Source organism: Prionailurus viverrinus, chromosome A2 (genome assembly GCF_022837055.1).
Source record: "Prionailurus viverrinus isolate Anna chromosome A2, UM_Priviv_1.0, whole genome shotgun sequence".
NCBI classification, from domain to species: Eukaryota; Metazoa; Chordata; class Mammalia; order Carnivora; family Felidae; genus Prionailurus; species Prionailurus viverrinus.
Genome location: NC_062562.1, coordinates 49,664,720 through 49,676,467, shown reverse-complemented (window position 1 = coordinate 49,676,467; position 11,748 = coordinate 49,664,720). Strand labels below are relative to the sequence as shown.

Genomic DNA, 11,748 nt, shown 5'->3' with positions numbered 1-11,748 from the left:
AGAGCCCTAGGCTGTTTGTCCTTGCATTTAGTTGGTAGGTGCCATAGTAAGGATTGGAGAACCAAAGATAGTGTAAGAAGTTCATAGAGGAAGGCTTTCAGAAACCAGTAATTATAGCACAATAGCATCAGTCAATGATTGCAGAAAGCCTGGATGCTTTTGAGCACACAGAGGAACCTAAAACACCCCCGAGGGGAGGGTGAGGCCAGGGAAGTCTTCCTAGAGAAAGACAGTGATGGGAACAGTGGCTGACTTTTTTGCTGAATTGGGGGGGGGGGGGTAGTTAACATTGTAGCCTTTTAAAGCCTACCTCCTTCCAGTTCTACTACAGAACTGCCACTCAGCTCTGGTGGTCCCTTGGAAAAGGCAGCAGTTGAACACAGCGTGGGGAACTCCCAGAAGAGGGAATAGCTTGAGTGATGGTGCAGAGGTGGAGAAAGCATGAAGCAGGGGCCTGCAAACTTTTCACCAGGCCTCTGAATGGGGAGCAGGAAGCCAAGGTGGTTTGGGGCCGGAGAAATTAAGAAGCTTGATTGCAAGCCTAAGAAGTTTTGATTTTCTTCTAGGTATGCAACAGGGAGCCCCTGTTTTATAGGAGGCCTGTGTTTCTGAGCAGTTCATCTGGGCAGTGTGTGGAGAGGGTGAGTTCAGGTAGGGAGACTCACTAGGACACTATTGTCAGTCTCGGCTAAAATCGTTCAAGGAGAAATAAGGCCTCAGTGATGGAGGGAAAGCCATGACAGTGACCTATCTGACAGGAAAGGAGTGTCAGAGAGGATTCAGGTATTCCAATAGCAAGCGTGAGGTATTGTTAGTAGACATGGGGAAGGCAGGAGGATGCTCTGGGTGATATCTGGTAGGGTCTACTGGGGGACATCACTCCTGCCCACAATGATGTGGACAAAGATACCAGGACAAAATCAGTCAGGTATCATGCTGGGGTTTCAGCAGAGGAGAGAGCGTGTATCCAATAATCTCTTTATCCAGTCATCACTACCCCTGCTTAAAACTCTTTGAAGGTTCCCCATTGCTCTTAGGAGAGACTGGTCTTTTCCACTGCCCACAAAATTGGTGCAACTCTTATGCCTCACATCTCTGTATGTACCACACTAGTCTTCTGTAAGCCCCACTCATGGGCCATGGTCACCACTGTATCTTCAACACTAATATATAGGTACTGAATAAACTGATGCTACTTCAGCCACAGGAACTTTGCACATGCCACCCATTTATTTATCCTTAACCATCTTCCTTTCCCTCTTTGGTTGCTCAGAATTTACTCACCCTTTAGATCTCAGTTCAAGTATCACTTTTCCAGGAGCACTTCTCCTGACTAGGTCCAATCTCTTTTATATTCTTTATAGAGACATGTTCCTCCCCTTTTTATAATTTTACATTGACTTGTAGGAATATTTGCCTAAGGCCATTTCCCACACAGACTGTAAAGTCCAGGAGGCAGGGGTATTGTGCTTTCTATGAACACTGTCTCCTGTACTCAGGTTGCTTAATGGAACTCTGTAATGCCCAGTGGATATTTGCAGAATGAATGAGTGAGTGAGTGAGTGAATGAAAGAGTGAATATTCCATTGGTGCCTCTGGGAAGGGATTGAGAAGCAAGTAAAGGTGCTTGAGTAGCACCTTACAGGACAGATAGAATTTCAACAGATGGTGTTGGCCTTCAAGTAACCAGCACAGAACTGGGAAAAGCTCAGAAGAGGGCTTGGCCAGAGGCAGTGGGTGAATGTCTAGGAGAAACAGGGAAATGGAAATCAAGAGAAATGAAGGGTTCCAAGGCCAAAAAGACAATTAAGCCAAATCTTGGAAGGATTCAAATGTAAGGGTGAGGACTTGGTTCTTAACTTGGAGACACCAGGGAGCCAGGCAGGGTGGGTGAGGATGATGACACAGCTCAAGCTTCTCTCTGGGGGGCGGACGGACACAACAGGGTAGCAGGTGACTGGAGCAAGGAGCTGGGAACAGAAAACCACCTCAGGAGGCAATTGCAAAAGCTTCGGTCAAACTTGCAAGGTCAGGGTTTTGTAGGTAAGAGATGAGCAGAGTGAAATTCGGGTGGGGAAATGAAAGAAACTTGGCAACACATGGGAAATTTGAGAAAGAAGGAAAGCCATGGGTGACCGAACTGTGAGCTCCTAAGCCTCATGTCTTTTTTTGTCTCTGTTTCCCCAGTAGAGAAAGAGATTCCTTTTGTTAGATGTTGTGCAAAGGAAACTAATCTGGGAGCTGCAAATGCTCAGAGGTCATAAAAAGAGAGAAAATCTGGCCCAAAGACCTGTTCTATTTGGCTCATTCTGTGCTGAGTTGGCAACGTTTAGAAGAAGAGAGATTTCGCATAAACATCCTATATTTCTTCAAGACTGCCCTCACTGGTCACCATGTCCCCCGGGGCACCCATTGGCCGAGCTCAGGTAGCCCTGTGTGGCTGCTCCCCAACACTCCACCTGGTCTCACTCTCAGAGGGGTTCGCTCATTCCCTGCGAGGGCAGCCGATCAGCTCCTGGAGGCTGCTTTTTGATGTACCGTAAACCATGACATGTCCCATCACTGATCTGGGGGTTCCTGGAATGGGGGTCCAGGGGTTCTGCCTTGAGCACCTGTGCTCACAAAGAAATCTGACGAGATGCGGTTGGCAAGGAGGCGCAGCACTTCTGTGCCTTCTGCCACCACCAGCACTCAGGACCGAGGGGCTAAACGGGTGCCATGCAATCACCGCCATGGTGTAAATGACTAGATCAGGGCATAGATGGACTTCATCAGACTTTTATTGAATACGTTCATCATGCCAAAAACATCTTTTTTTATTTCAAATTCAAATTCCATTTGAAAAAGGAGGCCACAAATGACTGTTGGGATCCCAGCCAGCTCCTGGAGGAGCCCCCACGTTTGTGAGAAAGCACGCACATCCGACAGCTACGTGATTTGATCACTCAGAACTGCATTTTGGGAAACTCGTAGAGATCCCTTGCAGGATGCCAGTTGTGTCTGTAGTCGGTGGCTGGGAAACAACAACGTAACCCCATTCTTAGACCTCTCGGGACATCGCTGGCTTTAAAACTATTGACTCTCAAGGATCTACCAGCCTAGAATATGTGTGTGTACGTGTGCATATATATATTCCCACTGAAAAAAATCACTGGTTTTGTTGCCTGCTGGCCGTCACATCGGACCCTTAGAATGACCTCAGCACCCCTGGCTCTCCTCCTTGGTGGGATCCTGTGGATTCTGGCTGTGGCCGGGCAGCCCTTCAGGAGCGTTTGGACTTGCTACAGGTTGGGCACAGCAGCTGGCCCTTGGTGATGATGTACGCCCGGCCGCTCAGCTGCTGCTCACAGCCTTCACACACGAAGTGCTTTCGGTGCCAGGCCAGGTCTTCCACACGCTGGTAGTCCTCGGAGAATATGATCTGGGGAGGGGAGCAGAGACAGTGCGCCAGTCAGGTTCTGTCCCTTGTGGAGACAGGGCATCGAGGACAAGTTGCAGAATGGTGGTTCCTCCTCCCCCATTCTGGTCTCGACCTTCAAATGCGTCAGTGGAGGAATGGGACACAAACCTCAGGCAGTAATTACTGTTATCTGCACAGGTCATAATTGTCTCTTAGCTTGTTAGATGGAAAACAAAATTCTCTGCCGTAGGCAAGTTTTACTTAGCTAGCAGCCATGATACTCTTTGGCCCGAATCCAAAGCCCAGCTTTGTTCTGAGATGGGATTACATATCCCGGTGAAGACAGACCAACAATAGCTAAGTGGCCAATGGCCAGTCTTCACCAGCAAGGTCACACAGGGTCACTGGGGCTTTGAATAAATAACACTTCTTTTTTTTTAAGTTCATTTTATTTTGAGAGAGACAGAGCGTGCAAGCATGCAAGCGGGGGGGGGGGGGGGGGGGGGGGGAGAGGGAGAAAAAGAATCCCAAGCAGGCTCTGCATGGACAGTGCAGTGCAGAGCCTGGCGTAGGGCTCAAACCCACAAACCGTGAGATCGTGACCTGAGCTGAAACCGAGAGTCGGGCGCTTAACTGACTGAGCCACCCAGGCGCCCCACACACTTTGGAATATGTATATGTATGCTGAGGAATCCCTGAGGCTCAGAAAGAATTCAGAAAGAGCAGAACAGCTCTTCTCACCTCATCGCAGCCAGAGCACCGGGGCCGTATGCTCTCGCAGTAATGGCGGCCACACCAGGGGGCACCATCCTTCCAGAAGTAGATGAGGTCCACCAGTGGCTCCGAGCACTTGGCACACACAAAGCAGGTGGGGTGCCACTGCTTGCTGTAGCCTGCCCTGTCTGAGTAGACCACAGGGCTGTCCACAGGGGCCACTCCCTTGCAGAGCTCACAGACCTAGAAGGGGAGGAGGACACCAGGGATATCAGGTGGTCAGGAGAGCATAGTGACATGGGTTTGAGCTTCAGCTCATCTCTTTCCTTCCTGAGGGCCCTCCAGCAAGTTACTAAACCTCTCTGTTCCTCAGTTTTCTCATCTTCAAACCTACCTCATAGGTTGCTGTGGGGACGAATTAGTTAGTTGTTTAGCTCAGTGAGTCTCAAACTTTTTATTCTCAGGACCCTTTATATTCTTACAAATTATTAAGAACCCCAAAGAATTTTTGTTCATATGGGTAACAGCTGTTGGGATTTACCAAAAGAAAAATTAAAACTGAATAAAAACTTGAATAACTATTTGTTGATTCATTTAAAATAATAAACCGACATGTTAATATAAATATTTGTAATTGAAAATAACTGTAGGGGCACTTGGATGTCTCAGTTGGTTAAGTGTCCAACTCTACATTTTGGCTCAGGTCATGATTTCATGGTTCATGGGATCAAGCCCCATGTCGGGCTCTGTGCTGACAGCTTGGAGCCTGCTTGGGACCCTCTCTCTCCCTCTCTCTCTGCTCTCTCCCGCATGTGCACATGCTCTTTCTCTCTCCAAACAAATAAATAAACGCTAAAAAAAAAAAAAAAAAAGCTCCATTTTCCCCAGACAGAAAAATTTAGTGAGAAGAGTGGCATTGCTTTATATCTTTGCAAATCTCTTTAATGACGAGCTCAATGAAGGACTGCTGGATTCTTGTAACCGTTGTAGCTTTTTGTCTTTTGTGTTATGTTGCTTTCTTTGAAATATATGAAAAAAATCTGACCTCACCCTGCTATGGAGTTAGAAAAGGAATGGAGGAGTATTTTAATAGCCTTTCCAGATAACTGTGGATATTCTTCCTTGATACTAAATCAAAATGGGACAAGTGGTAGTTTCTCAAAAGTCAATGGGGAATCTGAACCATATCAATTAACCTTTCATCCTGCTTACATTAAAACCCACTGGACCACCTTGCACTTTGAATGGATCTTTTACCCACGTGTAATTATTATTTTTGTTTTTGAGAGACTGAGTAGGGGAGGGGCAGAGAGAGAAGGAGAATCCCAAGCAGGCTCCAAGCTGTCAGCGCAGAGCCCAACTCTAGGCTCAAACTCAGGAACCGTGAGATCATGACCTGAGCCGAAGCTGGGTGGTTAACCAACTGAGCCACCCAGGTGTTCTGTATAATTATTTTTTTTAATGAACTTTACATTTTAAAACAGTTCTAGATTTACAGAAAAATTGTGAAGATAGTACAGAGAGTTATTTGCCCCACACCTAATTTCCTCTGTTCTTAACATCTTAAAGTGATATACTTGTCACAATTAATTAACCAATATTGATATGCTATTATTAAGTAAAGTCCCAACTTTATTCAGATGTTCTTAGATTTTCCTAATGTCCTTTTTCTATTCTAGGATCCTACATCACATTTAGTCCTCATGTCCCTTAGGCTTCTTTTGCCTGTGACTTCTCAGACTTCTTTTGTTTTTGACGACTTTGACAGTTTGGAGGAGTACTGGTCAGGTGGACCTCAACTGGGATTTGTCTGATGTTATTGTCATGATTACATTGGGAGAAAAACCACAGAGGTTAATTGCTATTCTCCTGACATACTTTCCAGAGTACATATGTAATCCGTCAAATCTTTTGAGTCATTTTGGAGTTATTTCCAGCTCCTCAAAATTCCGATGATGATGATGATGATGATGGCAGTGGCTATCATTTCTTAAAGACAGGTCTACATCCAGCGTTATGCTCAGGATTTTGCACTCCTTACAGAAGCCCTGGAGAGATATTCCCCCTTCTAGATTTAGCTCCCTTTTAAGGAAATCATTATTTCCCTCCAGACTTGGCAAAACTGAGTTTCAGAGAGTTTCAGTGGTTGTTCATTAATATACAGATGATAGGAGGCAAAGCTGGGATTTGAACATGGGCCAAGCCTGACCCCAAAGCCAAGGTTCTTTCTACTATACTGTGTGTAGGTGTCCATAAACTGCAGCCACACCAAACCCTGATGCTCCCTGTACTCATAAGACCCACTGGCTAAGAACAGATTTTATGTTTGAGCTCCAATTCACTGAAATGTTTTCTCCCAAAAAAGAACTTCATTTTCCCCATTAGTAGACCTGTATTAAGGACTGAATTGTGTGCCTGCCGCCAATTCATATGTTAAAGTCCTAACTCTCACTGTGACTGTATGTGGCTACAAGACCAGGTAATTAAGGTTAAATGAAGTCATAAGGATGGGACCCTAATCCGACAGGACTGGTGTCCTTACCAGAAGACTAGGCACCAATCAACTTCTCTCCCACCCTGTGTGCACACAGAGGAAAGGTCCTGTGAAGACACAGGGAGAAGGCAGCTATGTACAAGCCAGGAAGAGGGGCTTCATCAGAAACCCACCACACCAGCACTTTGATCTTGGACTTCCAGCCTCCAGAATTATGATAATAAATTTCTGCTATTTAAGCCACCCAGTCTGTGGTGTTATGTTATGGTGGTCTGAGCTGACCAATGTAACCTGTATTACAAAAACCTGTATTTATATTATTAGATTGTGAATTTGAGAAATGGAAAACTGTGGAAATTTGTTTTCCCTCTTGTTACATAAAGTACCTACATGATATCATCAGTTTTGGCTCTGGGCCTACAACACCTAAAATATTTACCATTTGGCCTCCATGAGAAAATGTTTGCAGATCCCGGCTTTAGACGAGGACTCTAAGCTTACCAAGCACCAATTATGTGTCAGCCAAACTAGAAATTTCGTCCTGCCATGCAGACATGAGTAGGCATAAGTTAAGAGCCTAGACACTTGGCATTCTTAAGTTATATAGTTTAATTACATTCTTAATATATATTCTTGCATATGAAGAAAAAATAAAAGCTACAATGAGAAAAAATAGGGAAAGAAAACCAGACCACAAAGAATGCCCATGTACTGACAGGGGTCCCTGAGCACAGTAGTTGTTGAATGAATGTCTACATAAAAAATATGCTTGGCTAATGGATCCGGACAGCTTGACAATGTTCCTTAGAATGTGCTGGACTTGTTGTTTCAGTTATGCCCACAAGAATGAACGGTGTGAGTCCTTCACCGCAATGAAAACCCTGTTCCTCTGCACGTGACTGAGTCCCAGCTCCCATGGAGCTCATCAGAGGTCTTAAACCAAAAACAAGTGATGAATCATCATTTACTTATTTTCACCATCCCTTCAGCACAGCCAGGACGTGTAAACTATTTGGCAAGTGTCATGTGAGTACCAAGTGAGTTTTCTGTCCGCCTGGCTTTCTAAATTTCATGGGACGAAATTTCCAGCCCTTTTCGTCCAGCAAAGAAGGGACTTGGGGTCAATCCACCACCTTGGCTGGGTATCACTGTGGTACACGAGTGGGGCTCCCAACTCCAGATTTCCAGATGTTGCTTAACACGGAAGCAGAGGAAGGGAAAGAGATAGAAATGCGGCGGAGTATGGGGAGCATCTGAAAGCACCCACAACCCACAGAAGGCAACGGAGGGCTGGGAGGTCAGAGGGGCAGTCTGGGTGGCTGTGAGCCTAGGTTATGGCTGAGATCTCTGGAGGTAATGGGGGGCCATTACTGGTTCTTGAGGCTGGAAGGGCTGTGTTTGGTTTGCACTGGAAGGAGATAGTTGTAGTGGCAGAGGCAGCATGGAGAAGGGAGGGAGAGTCATGCTCGCAGAGCTTGGTCCCGACCTTCCCCACCACATCTAGAAGTGCTGTCTTAAGCACCTCCCTCAGTGAGGAGTGGCCCTTCCCTCATTGTTCCCTCAGCATCCCTGGCTCCTGGCCTCGTTATTACCAGTAGCCAGCCCTTTTTAAAGCAAACAGTGTCACTGCCATTTTATGAAAACAAGATGTCCGAGTAATGAGCCCTGTCAGCATGTGTCAGGAACAAATTTCCTCCCTTGGCCTCTGAGCTATTTTCTGTGTTCCTTTCCCTGTCTGACAGTGTCCTGGATAGTAGATCTGACAGTGTGCTGGCTCTGTCAGCCTGGTGGCCCCTCAGCCACCAGGGGCAGGCTGGCAACCAAGAGTCCGAACGCCCCCTCGCCTGCTTGGCTCCTAGGATCCTTGCCTTGCCTTTCTCTGCACAAACTTATTCTCCAACAATCCTTGGTACTGAAGTGGACAATTTCTAAATTGCAGTAGGTAGCTGAGAGTGGGGCTGGCTGCGTGACCTTGGACAAGTTACCCAACCTCTCTGTGCCTTAGTTTTTTCACCCATCAAGTGAGGATACCAATAATATTAACAATGTCATAGAGCTGTTGCATGGATTAAATGCGATAATAGAGTTAATGGACTTTATAAGGGCTCAGTAATAATTAGCTAAAATCTCTGGTTATCCGTACCCCAGCTCTCTTTATAGATGAGAGACCTGTGGCCCGGAGGGGTTAAGTCCCTTTCCCAAGATGACAAAGACATATTGGAGGCAGGATGAGCTTTAGGTTTGGAGGCCTGAGGTTCCTTTCCATAACACCATGATCATGTAGGTTGGCAGGAAGTGTCTTTTCCCACTGATGAGCTTTGTACTTTCCCATCTCCATTGTCTCCATCTGTGCATGGCCAGAGAATAGGGTTCTGGGAATTGTATCGTCCATCACTACCCCAGACTCGGCTACAATCAGTCCTCTCCCCCAAACCGCCCCCTGTAAGACCCTGGTTCTCAGACTGAAGTCTGCACCAATACCCCCCAGAGGGCTTCTTAAAACAGACTGCTGTGCCCCACACCCACAGTGTCTGATTCGGATAGGTCTGGGATGGGGTGCAGGAATCTGCAAGCTCTGGGGGATGCTGGTGTAGTCAGGGGACCCACTTTGAGAACCACTGCCACACAGAGTTTAAAAATGACCTTAAAAATAAGCTCAGCAAAAATGATATCATCAACTCTGTTCAGTTATAGCAAACGCCAGTTTGAATTCCTGGGATGCTTAAATTCTACACAATTTTTAAGAAAGCCCAGTGTGGTCATTCCCAGGCTACTTCCCCCGTGAAGGAGATAGTGTGGCCAAGTACAAGTCCCTTGGGACTATGTTAAAAAGCATACAGAAGAACACTTATCATTAGCGTATCAGTTGGTTCTTATTCATACTCTCAACCATCTAAAATCAGAGCTTGCTCATGAGAATCTTTCTAACATTTGCCACATAACTTAGTTTGCAGACCACTTCCCCCTGGGAGGAGGGGGGAGTGGCCCAAATCTTTCACAGGTGGAACAGGTATGAAGTTTCTCCTTATGACCCTGAAGTTTTGCCCTGTCCCTGCTCAAATGGCGAGAGATTCTTAATGAAAAAGGTCTAAATGAAAGGATTTGAAAATTCTATACTTTGGGCCTTTGTAATCTGTAAAAAAACAAAAACAAAAAACAAACAAAAAATGCCTGGTTTGAGAAAGCTGAGGAACATTTCAGATTTGGCTACTTCAGAAGCTAAGACCCTGCAGGGTTGGGGTTCTTTTGGTCATGGTGTGTGGAAATGTTGTTGACAAATTCTTGGACACTCCTCCATCCAATGGGGTATCTAAGTCCCTTCCTTTGATTGTGGTCCCTCCTTAATGACTTGCTTCTATTGAACAGAGTGTAGTGGGAGGGATGTTACAGATGCCTGTGGTAGGGCATAAAAGACAGCACACCTTTCACTGGGATCTCTCTCTATACACACACCTTGGGAGCCCTGGGAGGACAGGAAAGAAATTGCGAGACCTCTATGCCAGGGCGACTTTGTGGAGAAACCACACAGAGAGCAACAGGCCCAAAGACCCCCTCCCTGGCTGGTCCAACCCAGCTGTTTGTGTCTTCCCAGCACTGAAGCCAGACCACCGAGACAGCCCCCAGCCTATAGGCTGCTCCAAATGATGCCACGTGGGCAGAGACAAGATATCCCCACTGAACCTTGCCCACATTGCTGATTTCTGAGCAAGACAGATGTTCTTTCTTTAAGCCTCTCCACCTTTGGGTGGTTGGATATGCAACATTAGGTGACGAGAACATCCAATGTGAGTACACAGAATTCAGACTTCTGGAATGGAGTAACCTAGACACAAAGTGTTTTAGGCAACAGTATATTAGGGACAGTGGCCAAAGGTTACATGGCCAAAGACCTGTCTCTAAGGACCGAGTTGTGTTGGCCTTCAGAGCAGGATCAGCAGATGTGGAGAACCCTCTCCAGCAATAATCTCTCTGCTGGGGTTGCCAGAAGCTCTGTCCCAATAATTCTGTTCTTTTCTGGAAGGCTCTTATCCAAAGGCCTACTCAGTCTAAACCCAGAGTGCCTTGTGAAAATCTCACTATTACAATACAGTAAATATTAACACAAGGGCCTTGAATTCAGGCACTGGGTTCTTTCCAACACAAATACTCAACAATTTATTTATAAACAGCCTCTCCCCATTTCCTCTTATGGTGATTATTCGCCATCTTTGCTTTGCAGCCTCATGTATCCCAGAGGTTTTTGTTTTTTTTTTTTCTCATTTTCTTTCCTTTTTCAGCCCAGTGTCATTTCTGGTATCTTTAGACTCTTGTGTTCTGTTCCTCCACACTGTCATCTTCCTGAGACTCCTCACAGTACAGACTGGGCAGGCTGGGTGCAGTGGTTAGGGTGAGGGGCTTTGGGATAAGATCTGTACCATTGCTCCATCACTGATAAGCCCTGAGACAAATCACCCACCTCCCTGAGCCTCAGTTTCCTCACTTGTAACATATGACAGGCCCTGGCTTATGGGAGATGCTTTACACATGGCGGTCCCTGTTGTTGGCCAACGATTTCACCTCATGCTTCTTCTTGGGGCAGACGATTGAACATGAGCCTCTGTGCCAAGCAAAGTCACATGTTAGGCATCTCTAACTGAATCCCTCTCACTGGTTACCTGATGAAGGGGGAACACGGAGCCAGGAAGGCTTCATAAATGCTACTCTCAGAGAAGAGAGACCGTCAGCCTGGGGTGTTCTCAACTCCAGCTTTGACAAGTGTGTGGGCAAGAGCTGGCTTCCCACCAAGGACATTGCAGAGTAGGAAGAAGCCTTATATGTGGTCATCTTGTCACAGTGGTCATGCACGTGCCTGCAGCTGCATGGGGTGCTATGGAAAAAGGAGGTTCCATCATCTGTGGTGTTTGTGGGGTTTGGGGTAAGTTCCAGTTCTGCCTTAACCGCTCACAAGCTAGATGACTAGAAAAAGGGGAAATTATATTTTGTAGGAGAATTCTTAGGATTCAGTTGAAAAAAAACAAAACTAGGTAAAGCCTTTGGCACAAGTGCTGGGCACAATCTAGGTAGTCAAGGAATGGCAGATGACATCATTATCATCATTATTCATTAACCTGCATTAGCAAAATGAAATTGAATAAAACCA

General features: G+C 46.1%; 1 protein-coding gene across 2 annotated transcripts in view; it reads right to left on the bottom strand.

Moving 5' to 3' along the window:
• Positions 1 to 2,762: 2,762 nt before the first annotated feature.
• The window catches only part of LMCD1 (LIM and cysteine rich domains 1), a 57,569-nt gene continuing 48,583 nt past the window's right edge, over positions 2,763 to 11,748 (bottom strand). The window contains exons 5-6 of one of the 2 annotated variants that reach the window (XM_047849028.1): positions 4,142 to 4,357; positions 2,763 to 3,421 (exon numbers count right to left, since the gene is read on the bottom strand). In XM_047849028.1, the coding sequence (XP_047704984.1) occupies positions 3,263 to 3,421; positions 4,142 to 4,357 (375 nt within the window). In that variant the 3' untranslated portion in view covers positions 2,763 to 3,262. The remainder of the gene's footprint in view (positions 3,422 to 4,141; positions 4,358 to 11,748) is intronic. The other variant, XM_047849029.1, reaches the window with a different exon arrangement.